This window comes from Pleurodeles waltl, chromosome 7 (assembly GCF_031143425.1).
Source record: "Pleurodeles waltl isolate 20211129_DDA chromosome 7, aPleWal1.hap1.20221129, whole genome shotgun sequence".
Lineage (NCBI taxonomy): Eukaryota > Metazoa > Chordata > Amphibia > Caudata > Salamandridae > Pleurodeles > Pleurodeles waltl.
The window spans coordinates 639,143,539-639,161,455 of NC_090446.1; the positions used below are offsets into that span (position 1 = coordinate 639,143,539).

The following is a 17,917-nucleotide window of genomic DNA, read 5'->3' on the forward strand; positions in this document are numbered from 1 at the left end:
CTCTTTGCTCTGATATTTCTTATTCATACTCTATGTCTCACTGCTCTATCTCCTATGTATTCATAATTCAACTACTGTTCTTCCTATTTTGTCTTATTTGCTCTTATTTCTATTTACCCCTACTTACACCTTTATTCTCTTACTTTTTTCTCTGATACTTACTCTTCCTTACTCCTTAAATTACTTCTACTTACCACTCATATTATTTGTAATTAAGCCTACGCTCAACGCTACTTTTATACTTAACTACTGCTACTCTGATTTACTCCTACACATACTCATTCTTACACATTCCTATTTACTTCTATACTTATTCCTACACTTACTCTTTCTTATTTTTTCATTTATACCTACTTACACTTACTGTTACTCATACGTACTCTTTCTTACACCTAGGACAATATTTATGACCTGGCTTGCGTCACATTTACACCACTCAACAATGTATAGGCACAACGCAAACCTTAAGTCAGCTTTATGAAGCCACACAAGGCCACATTGCGTGGCTTCATAAATCTAGAGTAATGCAACACAAGCCAAATTGCTGCGTTGCATTACTCTGCGCCAGGGAGGTGTTTCTATGGGTGTCGCGAGGGTGTTCCCATGCAGCTCTCATGGTTTTTGAGGCACTTACAGATTTACCAGAACTGGTAAACGTGGGAATGCACCAAAAAGATAACGCCTCCCCAGGAGAAGCATAACGAAGAGAAATCTCTTTATTTCTTCTCATTTTCTCCTCTTTCTATATGTGCTGCGTTCCCACACAGCCACACAAAAACAATCCTGCCTTCCTACACAAAAGCAATCCTGTATGCAGCGCAGGCACCCTGCACCGTGGTGCAAGGGTGCCTGTGTTGGTGCTAGGCAGCCCTTTGTGCATCAGCGCAGGGGAAAGGACAGGAATGTGCTGTATTGTCCTAAATATTGTGCATTCCTGCCTTTTCCCAGTGATGCGGTGCAGCGCAGCAAGGTGCGGCACTGCACTGCTTTTTATAACTATGCCCCCTAGTGTTTTATCAGGCAAAGCTTTACTCTTGCTCTAAATTCTACACCTAATCATGCATACTCCAACCTAATTCTCCCTTTACTCCCACACTTATTTTTACCCCTACAGTTCTACCTATCCATACTCTTCCTCATACATATGGCTACTCTTACATCTACTAAAACAAACTCTTATTCTTCTAATTACTCCTACCTACTTCTCCTTAATCTCACTCATCCTTCTACATATTCTTGACCCAATGTAGTCCAAATTCCTATTACCTTTATTTCTATTTACAACTGTGGTTACACCAAGCCATTCCAAATGTTGTTACTACTTCTACTTACTCTTAATTGGTCCTACTTTTCTCCTATCCTTAATCCTATATACTTCTACTTCTATGTGTTTAATTTGTCATTCTCTGTCTGCATCTGCCCATCTCTTTCTGTTGCTGTATACCTGCCCCTCTATTCCCCCCTTGCCCTGCCATGCCTCTGCCCAGCTGTCCCAGTAACATTTCTTTCTATCTACATCTCTTTCTCTCTCTCTCTCTCTCTCCCTCTACCTCGCTTCTCTCTGCCCCTCATGTCCCTTTGTCCTTGTATCTCTGTCCCTGTGTTTTGTCTCTGACCTTTGTCAACTGTGATCGTCTCTGTCCCTCTGCCTATGTACCTCTATTTGTTTCACTGTCCTTTTTTATTTGTTCTTCTGTCCATATCCTTCTTTCTGTTTCTCTATCCCTATCCCACTCTGTCCTTGACCCTCTCCTTCTGTCTACCATCTACTTCCATTCCAGTTCTTGTCATCTTCCTGTCTTCATCCTTTTATCCCTGTCCCATTGTCACCGTCCCATTTCTCTTTCCTATCTTTGTTCCTCTGCCCCTCTGTCATGCACCTATGACTCTGCCCTTCTCTTTCTGTACTTACCTCTTTGATTCTGTCCCTCTGTTCCTGTTTCTCTGCCACTTTGTCCCAGCGTCTTTATTTATTTTACTATACTGTCCTGTCCTTGCTCCCTTTCTCTCAGTATTTGTCCAGTGCCTATCCTTTTGTCTTTATTCTTCTCATCCTACCTGTCCCCCATAGCTTGTCTCTGTCCTATTATCCCTTTCCTCCATATTAAGGGTGGGCAAAATATTCCTTTCTGCCCACAGAATTGACAGGATTTTGGCCACTACTCGTTACTCCAGCATTCGTGAGCAGTCATGGTCAAAGGCAGCCGCGGCCCATCCATTGGGGTGGAAGGGCCACGCCCCCCCACCTTTTGCCCCTCAAAAAGAGTGTCTGTCAGGCTGAGCAAAGGTCAGCCTGACAGACACTCTACATCTTCAGGTCAGGCAGCCAGGAGCGAGACATGCACGATTTGCGCAGGCTCCCAGCTGACTGAGCTTAACTTTTCTGGGCTGAAGAGGCGACAGCTCCTATGGGCGTGAACTCCTCAGCTCAGCAAAGGTGCCTCGAGGCCCTCCCCCTCAGTGACGAGGGGAAGCATCACCCATTGACTCCGACCTGGGTGCTTCAGGTGTAAGCCCTGAAGCGCCCAAGGCGAGTGTCAATTGGTGACACCTTATCACAGAGTGGGGTGGGGTCAGAAGTCTCACTGACCCCATCCCACTCTGTGACGAAGTTGGGACTTCTGCCTTCTCTCATTGGCTGACCTAAGGTGACCTCCTCCTGGGACCTCCGAGGCAGAGCTGAAGGTAAGTGTGTGTGTTTTTTAAAATTAATGTTTGGTGTGTGCGTGCGTGTATGTTTGCAATATTTGATAATGAGTGCTGTGAATGGATGTGTGTGTGTGTGTGCGCGTGTGTGTGTGCGTTCGTGCGTGTGTGAATGAATGAATGAGTGTGAGTGTGCATGTGTGTCCCGCCCCTTCCCTCCTAAATTTACTGGCTGACACTGGTCAGAGGGCTGCTGTTCGAGTGGATTTGCTGCTACTTGAGTAGATTTTCTACTCGAGCGGGCAGCAAAACAACTTGAAGGACTGCGAGCTCTTGCGCAATGCATAGTGCAGTTTGTGCAGAGTTTTAGTACTGCTTGTGCTACAGGCACTAAATTACAGTACAAGGAGTGCAAGCTGCATATTTTCCGCTTGTTGGCGGAATTCCACAGAATCCCATGGGGTTTTTCTGTAACTCCACAGAATTCTGTGGAGAGAACTCCGTGAGTTCTGCCCACCACTGCGCTATATCAAGCCCTATCCTTTTCTATCTGACAAATGTGGTGCAAACGTTCCAGAAATTACACTTTCACATGAAAATATGCTTCTTTTTGCTGTAATTGTGATTTCTTTAACAAAAAAAGACACACACCCAACTTGCTCAATGGCGAGGAGCTGGTTATTTTTCCCTCTGCTAATTGTAAGAGCAGGACAGGACTCTTTTTAGGTCTCGCCAGAGACTGTCACTGGCAAGACATTTTATTTACTTACAGCATGCTTAGAGCATGCCCGTTGCTTACCATTGGTTGGCATCACTGTCACAATCATTTACTTGCTTTGCTTTGGTCAGTGCATGCCGGCGTCACTTACTCTTCCTGTGTTTATCTGTTACCTGGAGCATGACGGAAGTACTGCTTCCTTGCGCAGTCTGTGTTCTTCCACTAGCTGTGCTTTCGGTTGTTTTTTATTTGCATCCGCACCTCCCACTTTGTAGCTTTCCTCTTCCCTCACAGCCTCTCCTGTATTGTTGTTTCTCATTTGCTTGGTCAATTTCTGGGCCAGTGCTATGTGTAAATGCTGTACTTACCATAGTGTGGTTAATTATAATTCAAACATATGCTTTTTCAGAGTGGCCTATGGCTTGTGCCATTTTATTATAAGTTCAATAAAGAGAATTGAAAAAAGAAGTACCGACTTCAGATACTGAATTAAAGAATCTGATTTAAACACTGATATCTGGTCATGGATACTAAGGCCCATATTTACACTTTTTTAGCACCGCATTTGCGCCGCTTTTTGACGCAAAAACAGCGAAAACTTACAAAATACAATTGCATTTTGCAAGTTTGCTCTGCTTTTGCGTCAAAAAATGACACAAATGCGGCGCTAAAAAAGTATAAATATGGGCCTATGTTGCTTGACTCCTACTCCGCTTGTTTTCTGGAGAAATCATCCAAAAACTTTTCTCAGAGTTTCACTTTAAAATCTAGGTCATAGGGGCCTAACATCTTATCGGAGATAAACAGCAGCAAGTAACCTCTTCGATCATAAGAATTAGGGCCCATATTTATACTTTTTTAGCGCCGCATTAGCGCCGCTTTTTGAAGCAAAAATGGCGCAAACTTACAAAATACAATTGTATTTTGCAAGTTTGTGCCGCTTTTGCGTCAAAAAATTACGCAAATGTGGTGCTAAAAAAGTATAAATATGGGCCCAGGTCTGCCAACCTTTTACTTCTAGCTTAGGCCCTTGCAAACAAACGAGGGATATACTTCCCTCAGTCGGCACCAAGCATGCCAAACAGAGAAATAGTTGAAAAATTAAAACGAAAGAATAAAGGTCAATTAAAGGTGCGTTCTAGTCATTTTTTGGTGGAACATTAACGAAGGTTAAACACCTGGCATTTGGATCAAAAGTAATAAAATACGGTTAATATTGGATCTCATAGGAGGCCCTAAGTGAGGCAAGAATTGTCCAATATGTTAAAACTCCGGGGTTCATATCATCCTCCAAAGAATGACAAACAACACACGTTTCTTTATGGGATTCCAGCTTAAAAATAAGCATTGCCAAAGTCGATAGATAGGTCTGAACCTAAGAAAGTTATGGGTGTCGTTAGTTTTTTTTAGCCATGTTATACAGCAGCACAGCTGCCGTGCAACATAGGTAAAAGTTAACAAAAACTAAAGCACCATGATGTGGCAGTGCTCCATGCAATGCATCTGTGGGCACTGGAGCTAGATTCATGGCTTAACTCAAAATGATGGGGCACACCTGCAGAATGTGATGAGGGGGCCCATGAGTCTCCCATATCTCACAGATATTCATTGGCCTTGGGCTGAATGGAGACCCCCCGAAGGGTTGGGGGCCCCCCTGTGGAGCAGGGGCAGCAGGTGCCTTGTTACGTGCCTTGCTAGAGTGGCTGTAAAAGTGAAATAGCAAAATACAGTATAAAAATCACATTGGAAGTCATTGTCTGAGCTGTCTGGAAGATAAAAATATAGATTGACTGTCATATCTTCTGGTTTCTGAGTTTGATTCTGGTTATAACTGAACCACCAAACAGGAGAAGGATAATAAACATATTCTGAATTTCAACCACTGTGCACCTCAAAATTTGAAACTCTCTTTTCCTTATAACCAATATGATAAATTCTGAGAGAACATTTACAGTATGAATTGATCATTTCTAATTTTGAATGACAGTGTGCATTCATGAATATTTGTAGACTCTCAGTGCAGTTTAATCTAGAATTCAAAGTAAACAATAGGAATTCAAATTTGTCATGAACATTCGATCTCATGCAGGGTGCAATGCAAGTCAGAGCGGCCGGGAATGAGCTTTAGCCATTGACTTAAATAGGGATTTTGAAGGAGCAAACCAGTCGCTCAATGACTTCTGCATTTCAATGTCTTTGCTCATAATTGTCTGAAGGAGGGATTAGCTGGTCCTTTTAGAGAATCACAGCTAAAATTAGCTCACCTCACTATTGACAGGAAAGACCAAGGGCCTTGGGTTGGTGTGCTGTATAATTGTGTAAATCATCTGGTTTACAGCATCAAGTAAAACTGTGACCCTATTATCATTTTACAACCTTATCGACGGACTGGTATTCAAAGCTCTTGTATCCATCTCATTCACCATTCTCAGCAGTGAGAAGAGAGCCAACACCTGGTCCCAGGATTAGTGGAGCGTCTTACCTTGTACTCTGCAAAACAAATCAAGACAAAGAGGGAGAGATCAGTTTAGTCACTGCCCCAAATCACACAGATGAGTCCATCGATTCTAGAGTTCTGTTCTAACCCATCTCCTATGCCATGCAGCAAGACAGAAAACAAACCCTGCAACACATTTCTAATAGGCCCCTTACTGAAACCTCGATGGACCGCAAACAACCTTAACAAGAACTACAACAGTGGAAAATCAACTATTAGTTTGCAGAGGCTAAACTAACCAGTTAATGTCACTCTAAGTAGCTCAAGCAGATTAATAGGTGGTCTTTTAACAGCAGTTACCTGGATTACATAAATGCAGTGTTGTCTTCTGTTTATTAGGGGATCTGAACTAGCAGTGGTTGATCTCTTGAAGTAGCAGTGATTGATCTCTTAGAGATCTACACTTCCTGTGATGACCCAGCTTGGGGATCTGCACCAACAGTGATTAATCTCTTGGAGATTTACACTTACTGTGACAGGTTATTTTGGGGCTCTACCATCATGGATGTCAATTGGGGGGTCACAGCTGAGACCCCTGCCTTGCCCCTTGCAACACCTGGCACTGCATTTGCGACCCCTGGCCTCAGATATGGCAAACTAAGTGCCAGAAACACAGAAGCAGCTCGTCCTAATGAGCACTAGTTGAGGCTGCACTCTCCCTGTTGTTTGCTAATTTTTATTACACAAATAGTGAATAATAATTTTTTTGTCACTATTAGTATAATAAGGATGGAGTACAATTACCTGGAATATGACCCTCCTTAGCAGCTGAGGTAAGTGAAAAATGCTTTTAAATGTATGCTGCGTGCATGCGTCCAGGTGAGAGTGTGTGTATGTGAGAGTGTGTGTGTATATGTGATAGTGTGTTTATGTGGAAGCATGTGTGTGTGAGCGAATACGAAGGTTAAATTACGTGTGATGTCACTTCCGCTACCTCTGGCCTTTTGGTGAATGACGTTCATGTCTACCATGGTTGTAAGTTGGCTCCTAGAGATCGACAATTCCAACGAGGGGTGTTTTGGGGGATCTGCACTATAAGTGATGGGTTTCCACTTATTGAGGTGTACCCCGTTCTTTCATAGATGAGCAACTCCGCTGATGGGTGTTCCTAGATGCATGCACTTCTAACAAAGGGCACCGTCCAGGATTCCTTGACGCAGGACTTTTCCAGTGGCTGAAATTTAGGCAACATATTCTTTCGGTTGATTTGACCTCTCCCAGGACACTGGCCAGGCCTTGAAACTTGTCTTTCCTGCAGTAGATGTCTGTCGTGAACAGTAAATTGCAGCAGAGGGTGCTCCTGGCTCTTTGTAGTTCCCTCACACAGTGCACTTGAAACTAGGGCTGGGTAGAATTTCAATTACGACAGAGTAATCAAAGCAATTTCAACAATTCCATGTTACTCTCTGGTGTGCAATAACTCATAATTACCCAATTACTCCTCCTTGCGTAGTTAAAAGTAATTTCGGAGGAAAGCCGTACTACAAGAGTACATTTACCGAGCATGAGAGACCTCTTGCTAGTCATGTTCTGCTGCCTCTAGTGCTGTTTCTTAATGGAAAAAGCATCCTTGCATCCATTTTGAACATGAAAGTGCCTTTTTAGCTAAGAAAATAGCACTATATGCAAACAGTAAGTTGAGGAACAATCCTGCCCCAAGAGCACATTTAGTGAGCGTGAGCAGCTGCTTGTGTTAAATATTAGGATTCTGTTGCATTTAGAACTATTTCTTAGTGCAAAATACATCTTTGTGTCCATTTTGGATGCGAGGGGTCATTTTTGCACTAACAAATAGAGCTAAATGCAGAATTACTCTTCTTGTGTAATTCAAGCATAAATTCACGGAGTTCTTAGGTAATTCAGCTTGATTAGGCTACATGGAATTACACGAGTTACGCCCACCCCTACTTGTAATCTTTCCCATGTCTGCAATGGGTGCTGGTTTTAGGTCCCTTCTCTAGAGAGGGTGTCCATGCAGAAGTAACCCTTGAGCAGGAAGTTTTCTTGACATTTCTAAAGTTCTGAAAGGGCTGGTCTTCGGAACAGACCCACCATCTTGGGGCTATTGTGAATAGTACCCCTCAACAGAGGAGCCTATGGAAATATTAAAGGCCTTATTCTGAGTTTGATAGATTGTGCTCCATCACAAATGTGACATATCCTTTTTCCCATTATTACAAGTTCATTATATCCTTTGGCATTTGTAATAAGGCATATTGGATATCCGTCATGTTTGTGATAAATCTGCTTTCCACCAAACCCTAAATCAGGCTCTAAACCTCCAACAATTACAGATTTGTCTACCGCTTCAGAAGGGGGCAACTTTAGCAGATGCAAGTTCTAAAAACTGTCACACTTTAGCAGGGGTGGTTCTTAGGTGTCTTAATTCCTCAGCAGAGGACAATATTAGGCATGTTCATCTTCCAGCAGAAGTTCTCTTAATAATGTTAAACTTCTGTTGGTGATGCTCTTATATGAATAGCAAACCTCTATTAATGATATATAAAAAAGCATGCCATTTCTCTATAAATGGGAAAAAAGGATACCAAACCTTGAACAAGCAGTGCTCTTAGAAAGGCTATCCATGCAGGATGGGTGCACAGAAGTTTACTGACCGTTTTGGGATTGGTATCAGTCCAGTATGGGGCTGCTAACACTCTGAAAGTTCATAATTAATGATGCTGCTCTTAGGAAGCTTAAACTAATGCTGAGGTTAATATTAGGTATGTTACCCTGCAGTAGTAGGGCCTACATGCATGCTATCACGCTAACACATTGGACATCAAGCTCAATAATGCTGCGATCCTCTCATGCTAAAGTATTTCAATGGGGGCCAGAATGACAAACATATTTTTTCTTCACAATTCTACTGTAAGATTTGCAGCTCTCACAATTCAAATATTGCATTCAGACAAATACATGATTGCCAACATGCTACGGGCAGCCTGGCCTCCTGCATGTGTAAAAGTATGCACAATGTGACCTTTATCAGAGGGAGGGAGTTTGAGGGCTATTTGCACTCCCCAACCCCCTGGTCCCTTACAGGAAGCCTCAATGCCACTCTGTCTTTTCCCACTAAATATACAACACAGTTTTCATCATGATGCTCCACTTGGCCAGGGCCTGGTGCCTCTCCCCGAAATCATTTCAGTCCCCTACCGTTTGAAGAGCTTTGCTCTAACAGGAATGAGGTGTGGGGATTTGAGGACTACCAATGTGCCAGCACAGCAGTGGGGGGGGGGGGGGGGGGCTTTTGGATATATTAGTCCCCAGATGAATAGAAACTGCTCACATTAAGTCTTACCTCGCATTCCCCAATTCACTGCATTCGTGCTGTCGTAGTGGAATAGTTCTGCACTTGGATGCTGCAGGAAAAAACACAACATAGAATGAGGATCATGGCGAGGCTTCCCTATACAAAAACGTCTGAGAGAAGTCCCTTTCCCCACGCCAGAAACCCCTTTAAATCTTCCTCATTGTTTCGTTGTTGTTTGACCAAGAGACATTAACCACATCCTCTGACTGCCATCCCCCTGTACTCTGACGAAGTCTGGCTATATTGACTTACTTTTATGTGCCAACAGGTTGGTGTTAATAAAAGGCAGGCAGGGCTTGGGCAGACTCATATCTTGATAGAACTGATGCCTCATGTGAAATTATATTAAAGGTTGCTACCCCTCACCTGGCAATGTAGCCCATATTCGATACCTCCTTAATTGACGGTGCACTTGGAAGATGCCTAGCAGGGCCTGATGGAACCCTGCCAGGGATCCTATTTCAAAACCATCCAACCTCCCCTTTGTCTACCCCGCTTGCAGAGTAAAGCAGCAATTACAGACAGACACACCCACTATCACCCCCCCAATAACACCATCACTCGGGGGTCTTTTACTCTTACCCTATGAAGCCCGTTCCGCCGGTAGGCTGGGAGAGAGGCCGACTTAGAAATCAGGGGATCTGAAACAGGATTTAAAACAATTTTGCGATTAGTGACATTGCTAAGTGGCAAGATAAAGCAAATATTAACCCTCCTGTGAGCAGGCGCAGGGCAATCTCCACCTACGTCACTCCCACCGCATTACACCTTTGAGGGAGAGCAGACTGACACTTCTTTATTGGCTTAACACTGGACACTTTGACCATGCAAATGTCTACTTGCCAAATATTAACCGTATTTAGAAGTGGATCCATGTAATCTATGAGTGTGTACTGTCCCGAACAGTGTTACATGGTCGGTCAACGGTCAAGTCTCAGCTCCTGAATACTGAAGCCCATGAAGCTCTGAGAGAGCAAAAGTTAGGAGGAGTCCACAGCAGTGTAGCATTAGGGCTCCTGGCTAGCGGTGCATTGTCAGTAATGGTCGTGAATAGTGCAGTACTGGGAGCTTAGAAGAGCGGTGCATTGTCAGTAATGGTCGTGAATAGTGCAGTACTGGGAGCTTAGAAGAGCGGTGCATTGTCAGTAATGGTCGTGAATAGTGCAGTACTGGGAGCTTAGAAGAGCGGTGCATTGTGAGTAATGGTCGTGAATAGTGCAGTACTGGGAGCTTAGAAGAGCGGTGCATTGTCAGTAATGGTCGTGAATAGTGCAGTACTGGGAGCTTAGAAGAGCGGTGCATTGTGAGTAATGGTCGTGAATAGTGCAGTACTGGGAGCTTAGAAGAGTGGTGCATTGTGTGTAATGATCCTGAATAGTGCAGTACTGGGAGCTTAGAAGAGCGGTGCATTGTGTGTAATGGTCGTGAATAGTGCAGTACTGGGAGCTTAGAAGAGCGGTGCATTGTCAGTAATGGTCCTGAATAGTGCAGTACTGGGAGCTTAGAAGAGTGGTGCATTGTGTGTAATGATCCTGAATAGTGCAACATTGGGATCTTTGAATAATGGGCTATTGTGAGTCTAAAGGGGAGGTGTTAGGAGCCCTGAAAAGTGGTGCATGCTTTGTCCTTTTAACGACCCTTGTGAGCCCTGAATAGGGGTTCACCGAGACCTAGACTGTGGAATGTTGAATGCTCTTAACCTCGTGAATTAACTTGACGGATAAAATGTTTTTCCCCACATAAAACAAGATCTTTTTTAATGCAAACATATGGGGTATTAGCAGCATTAACGATTAATGTTGGCATCCAGGACTGTGGAATGGTGGCCTCATTAATACTGGAATGCTCACCATCGTGAATAGTGGAATGTTGGCTGTTGTGAGAAATGAGTGGGATGCGGCTCTGCATAAATAGTGGATGTTGTTCTCCGCAGATAGTGGGGTATTGTCTGTCAAATGTAGTGGAGTGTTGGCCTTGTTTTAATACTGGAATGTTAGCCGTAATAAATAGTGAAATGTTGTCCGTCGTGAATAGTGGGATGTTGGCTATGGTAAGCAGTGGAACGTTGGCCTCAGTGACTACTGGGATATTGATTCTAGTAAACAGTGGAACGTTGGTAGTTTTGAATTCTGAATTAATGTTTGAAAAAATATTGAGTTATTGGTGAATAAAAGAGTTCGTGAACACAGGACTGTCGGTTGCCTTGAAAAGTAAAAGCTTGTCCATCATACACATTAGAATGCATAAACACTGCCATTTTTACTCCCCGAGTCCTCAAAAGTGCAGTGTCTGTTCACAGGTATCTATGGTGCACCCCTAAATCACAATACTTTCTTTGTCCTCTCTCCCCATCCCACCTGCACACCTCACCCCAGACACAGAAGTTCAAGATAACTACGCCGTCCACTTAACCAAACAAGCCCTTCCCTTTGTGCAAGAAGTCTGTTTTCCAAGCGTTAAGACCTGCCCACGCAGAGGCCTGTAGAGGTGCTGACTCTGTCTCGGTAAATAAATGCAGCGTTCCTTGACAGCCACTGGCAGGCACGGATCCTGGCGGCCCAACAAGGCTGCGATCCGCTGACACGGCCTTCGGGGCACGGGCGGGAGAAGTGCCCGACAAGCCCCTGCACAGCTCGGCGGGCGCGCGGCCAAGGAACAAGAAGACACACTTACCACTGTCTGCCAAGAATTGCATTCTGGGAGCTGAGGAGAGACAAAGCGCAGTCAGTCAGTGCGCTGCACTGGAGGCTCTCTAGCCGCAAAACAAAGCGCCCAAGGGTGGGGGAGACTGGGTATTAACCGAAGAAGGAAGGATTGGGGTGTCGATAACAAGTGGGTCTCCTTTGGAGGTTCCCTGTAAGCACTTCATTTCATCCCTCACTATCCCCGCATGGGATGCTTCAGTGTGTTTTCGCAGTCAAGTTTCTTATACAACACCAATATTTGTCTGTAGAATTAAATTACTTTTTTTCGATTTAGGGTGAGAGCAGTGCTTAATTTGTGAATAAAAACGTGCCGGTGCTCAAAGCCCTCCTCTTAAACACGCGGCTGCTGCAATTAAATGTGGGAACACAGAATACTGAGGCAGCATAATACTGAAGCCATCTCCGGCCTCTTGAGCCCATTTACAGCCACTCACTGCCCTTTGAGCTCACTTTTGCAGCTTTCTGTTTTCTCCCATTGTGACGCTTTTTCATTTTTCTCTTACTGGGTCTTTCCCATATGTCTCTTTTGCTCTCAGCAAATGCTGGATAGAAGTATAAGCGCCGACCCGCAAAAATAAGTGCCGATGCTCAGCACCGGAAACAACAAGGACAAATTAAGCACTGGGTGAGAGTGGTGTCGACATTTGAAGACTGAAGGAGCATAGGTGAGATTTTGCCGGGAAAATCCCTTTGTAGGCTACGGTTCTGAACCTCTATGAGACACATTGCACATTCCTGCGCCTGGATTCATGTGTATTGTAGCAACCTTTAATTAATGGATATTCCATTGCTGTCTATCCATATGTGAGTAACAACTGTATATCAGTCACTTACTAGTTGGGGTCTTGTACCATGTACATCTTAGATAAAGCTCCTTAAAAAAGTTTTTCGTAGGCCTGACTATAAATCTATTTTTCAAATATTGGGAAAAAAAAACAGATAACAAATGTAAACTATTAATAGGATGCCCCCTATGGGCATAAGTGAGATATGACTCGACCTTACGTTTATTTCCTGTTATTTACTTTCATTATATGATTTTGTAACTCACGACTGCTCCCTAAAGAAATCCTCCACTACTCATCATAACTGCCTAAAAGGAGCTACTTGGTTACTCAGTTTCAGGGGTAAATTTGTGGCTTTGGGTCTCCAGCAAACGACAGTCTTCACTATGCACATTGACCAATAAACTCTAATTTCTCCTGGATTCCCTACTGAGGGTAAACTATATATTAAAAATGCATTTTTAAAATGGACATTTAACACGCACATGCCCTTTTGGCATGTGTGCACCTTACACGTCTTCCAAAATTGTTTTGGGGTGCAGCAGAGGGGGCCTTAGGCCCCCAGCACCCTGGAGTTTGCTTTTCCCAAATTGTGATTTCCAGTTAGGAATTCGCAATTTGGGAAATGCAAAAAAATTGCAAATATGGGCCGACAGGCCCATAGGTGCGAATGGGGGCTGTATCGCAATTTGCGATTCGGTAATAGCATTTGCGATTTTTAAGAAATCGCTATTCCCGAATCGCAAATATGATACATAGCACTTTGCGACTCAGAAATAGCGATTTCTCAAAAATCGCTATTTCTGAATTGCAAAAGGCTTTTTTAATACATCTGGCCCTTAGGCTATAAACAGCACTGTTGCAGCATATGTAAAAATTGCCATATAAATAAATGACGAACCCAGATGTAACAATACTTGTATCTTCAGTTATGACCATAAAGCACTATCCTCTGGTGCTGCATTGTCCTCTGACCATTTATTCCACCGTAGTTATTTGTTAACCCACATAAACATTCAGTGTGCAAATTGTTTTATGCAAAGTCTTGTGTAGATCACAAGTATTGGGTTGTTGATGGTGCAAACGTTTTCCAGTTTTTCCTATAAAGCTCCACGTGTTTATTCCCACAGTCTTTAAGTATTTTCCTACAGTACCGGATGGTACTGCAAATGGATATGTGATTTTCTTGCCAGTTAACTATAAAACATTTTTCCTCACAACTTTGAAACTGAATAGGTGTTGACAATCGCTTTTTTTCACAAAGCACTCAGATGGGGGAGACGACTCTCCCAATTTACATGTGAACATTCACATATAGTGAACTCTGTGGCCTATTGGTTCTCACCGCAGTAGATGAATAAATTATTGGCAGTTCATGAGAGAAATACTTTGCCGCTTTCAGCACCCCTTAGTTTTCATACTTCAGTTCATATGTATTAGTCCCATGTTTTCCTTGATTAACACCTCGTAAAGTACATGATGACCTCTGCTATTTTTCTGATAATGTAAAATCATCTTACACAGAACGCTGTACTTGGGAGATTTTAAAATATCGTCTCCAAAACACACTGTACCTTTTCCCAAACTTACTGTTTCCCAGACCTTCTCAGATCCCACAGATCTCAGAAGTAACACAAAAAATCTCAATGAAACCAATAAATTTATCACAACTTAAGACCTAGTTCCATCTTCACCTCCTTCGTTTCTCCATTCGAACCGCCCCGCTTTGCCAATCATGCTTTCCTCCCGTTATGGTTTCTTGATTTCTCCCTATATAGACTTGAGTGTATTTTTGAGCTATGTGTTGTATGCAGTGTCAGTTACTGAGTGCTTAATAACAGCATGGTACTCCTACAAAGTGCAGGATATGGGGCTCCATTGCAGATCCATCTAGCCACAATTAGGACACCTCTCCAATCACCCTCGTTTGGACTGTATTACCCTCCTCGGACTCACTCTCAATCCTCAAACAAGCAAAATACATCCCATGAACTTCAATGGGTTTAGTCGCCCAAGGAACTTTCAGCAGCCACCAAAATGTTGCACTTGCATTGATTTCATGGAGCTCACCCTTCAAACCACCTAATCCCATCCTATTCGGATACTCAAATGTTGAGAGGTCTTCATTATAACTAGTGACTCTTTGATATCTATCAGCAGGGGCCCAGTTCCAAAAGGAATGAAGAAGACTCTGGTCTACTTTTGACAGAACTCTGGCTAGACACTACTGCCCTATTTAAACAAATAAGATGTGTCTCCTGCAGTGGCATAACAAAGGCCCCCGCAGCGACTGCGGTGCAGGCCCTACCCGAGCTCCAGGCGGTTTCCTCAGCACAGTACACTGTGCGTGGGCGGGAGGCCCCTGACTGGTTCTGGGGGAAGGAGGGGCTACAGATACTTAGCAGGTGGTGGTGGGGGGGTGGTCCTTAATGTTTGTTACGCCACTGGCCTCCCGCCCAATAACATCTTTATAGCTATTTGGTGTGACAGATGCTGGATGAAAGACAAAATACTTTGTCTACAACTTTTTGGTTCACAATACATGCTGCTTATCCCATGGAAGTGTTTACACACTAACTGAAAGTAGATTTAGGGGGCCACCCAAAAACAAGATATGGTGACGCAACAAGCAAATACCACCAAAACCCAAATCTCAGTCCTCAGTGTAATGTGGGCTGGTAAATGTGACACTGGTTTTATTTCCCAGAGCTTGCTTGATCTAACTCCAGCTACTCACATCCATTCAGAGAGGACTCGTAGCCGGTGTTGTGCAGGGCTTCTCTGCTCCCCGTCGAGCTGCGCGGCGGGGTCCACGGGTCGCTGTAGGCATTGGCACGGGCCTTCATCTCCTCCTTCAGGATCAGTCGCCCAATACTGCCCTGGAGCTGGTGGAGTGAGAGGAGAAAGATAGGACCATGTGAGCCTTGGTCAAGGAAGCAGCACCTACCTCTAGTCTATTCCCCAGCAGAACTGCTTGATAGAGAGATCTTCAAATAAGTCTGGATAGGTGGCTCTGGAGTCAGTTTTTTATGTTCTGAAAATAATCATTGCCAAAGAGCACAAGCAAGAAACAAATATCACATCAACCATAAACATAACCTATGCGGCTAAATATCATCTCATTTCAATAGAAAGTTTCATTGTTCAAAATAAGGAGAGGCTAGGTTCCATCCTTTCTGGGAGATTGACTAGCCGGAGTATCTAGGGGCAAAGCATGCGTACTCTTGAAAAGTAGTGACTTCGGGTTACTCAGGGATCTTGCATTTTCAGTTTCACCTCGCATGCAGTTGGATGTCGGTGCACAGCCACTACATGGGATGTTGAGAGAAATAAAAGCAGTGAGAGCTCAAAGAAGAGCCGGAAAATGTGTTGCTACTGCCCTCTGGTGTACAAGTGGGCGTAGCGCGTGAGCGAGACCATCTCAAGAATTAGGGAGAGTGTGTTTCAGATACCCGAGCAGCAAGAAAGGTTTGTGTGTGCCTCTTGGTATTTTCGAGGCTTGATAACTGGTGACCCTCCCCTGTCCTACCAGCCTAAAATCAGCACGCCCCTGAATGAGAAGGCACCTTTCACAATTTGTTGATAGCACTGGCCTTGGCTTTCACTCGTCTAGTAAATCACACAACGATGGGAAAATTGTGACTTTTTTTGTGGAAATTAAGAAATGGATAGATAACACCTAGATGCGCTTGAAGGAAGATAAAACTCACTTTAAGCTGATAGAAACAAGTTTTCAAGAATTTTGAGGAAAATAATCCTTCTTCCAAAATGAAGCCAAAGAAGAAGGTGAAAAGCTTTTTCACAAGAGGCAGGGGCAAGAAGTCGTGCAAGAGTCATCTGTTCCATCCCGCCATCACTTTTGTGAACACCTGAGGGGCACTGGTAAGGCTGCAGGAGAGCATGGTAACCTGTTAATGCTCCTGGCCTACCTTGAAGCACAGGTAATGTCTATGCGATTGCAGGATGAGATGTGAAAACACGCATCCTACACGTCCAAGTGTACTATCCTGTCCCCTGGGTCTAGGGCCAGCACATGCATTTTGAGTTTGTCTTCCATGGGAAGGAGTTTAGAGGCTGAAGGTCTAAAATAGGCCAGAGCACTTTATTCTTATTCGGCACGAGGAAATAGGATGAGTAACAAACCTCACCTCTTTCTGAACCCCGCCCACTCTCGACAGTACAACTGGAGAATTAATATTCTTATTCAGCACAAGGAAAAAGGAAGAGTAACAAACCTCACCTCTTTCTGAACCCCGCACACTCTTGATAGTACAACTAGAGAATTACATTTGCACCTTTTTCAGCAGAATGATCAGGTGCTCTTCTGAAATGCACTCAGATATGAGGGAGGAGGAATATTTGCCGGGGGAAGAAGAAAAGGCAGGACACAGTCATGTTGAACAGTTTGTAAGACCCATCTGTCGGACATGATGGATTGCCGCCCTGGGGGAGAACAATGGATCCTGTCACCACTAAATGGGCATGGTCCACTAAGGTCGGACTAAAGTGGTTTGGTGGCTGTTGCAGCAGGGGAAAAGAAATGGGAGGATTACAGTTTTGCTGCCTAGTACCTGACTTCCAGACCCATGTGCATGTCTGGAAAACACATCAGTGCCTTTTGTACTGGTTGGGGAAACTGTCTGTGCCTATAGGCCAGCCCCTGGATAAGCCTCGCAAAGTTTTGAATTGGTGTGGAAACTGGCAGACCCAAGGAGCATGCTTTGCCAAAAAGACATGACCAATCCGTGGGCATATCCATGATGGAGACCTGTAAATCAGTGGAGAGCATCCGCGTGGATCAACAAAGTAAAACTGGTTCCAACTGCCCAGCAATCAGTAGTAATCAGCAAGGATAACATATTTGCATCATGTACAGAATAAATTGTTTGAGCTAAATACTCCTTAAGGTCTTCTGGAACTGCCAGCAACATTTCACTGGCCATCGGCGAGGATAACATATTTGCATCATGTACAGCATAAATTGTTTGAGCTAAATATGACTTAAGGTCGTCAGGGACTGCCAGCAAAATTTCACTGGCCATGTCCCTCAGAGTATGTGTATAATGACCCAGTAAATCAACAGCATTACCTGAACACAATGCCAGACTGGTGGAGGAAAACATACACTTGCCAAAAGCCTTAATCCTCCTGGACTCCCTATCAAAAGAAGTTGTGGGAAATGAATTGGGATGCATTTTATGAGTTGAGGCCAGAACTACAAGGCTCTCTGGAGTAGGACGTTTGGTAAGA

At 43.8% G+C, this 17,917-nt stretch overlaps 1 protein-coding gene across 1 annotated transcript in view; it reads right to left on the minus strand.

Annotated features, from left to right (window-relative positions):
• The window catches only part of ABLIM3 (actin binding LIM protein family member 3), a 422,843-nt gene that overhangs the window by 13,253 nt on the left and 391,673 nt on the right, over positions 1-17,917 (minus strand). Inside the window, exons 17-21 of the mRNA XM_069244632.1 lie at positions 15,405-15,552; positions 11,851-11,880; positions 9,760-9,818; positions 9,166-9,226; positions 5,847-5,854 (exon numbers count right to left, since the gene is read on the minus strand). Of these exons, the coding sequence (XP_069100733.1) occupies positions 5,847-5,854; positions 9,166-9,226; positions 9,760-9,818; positions 11,851-11,880; positions 15,405-15,552 (306 nt within the window). The remainder of the gene's footprint in view (positions 1-5,846; positions 5,855-9,165; positions 9,227-9,759; positions 9,819-11,850; positions 11,881-15,404; positions 15,553-17,917) is intronic.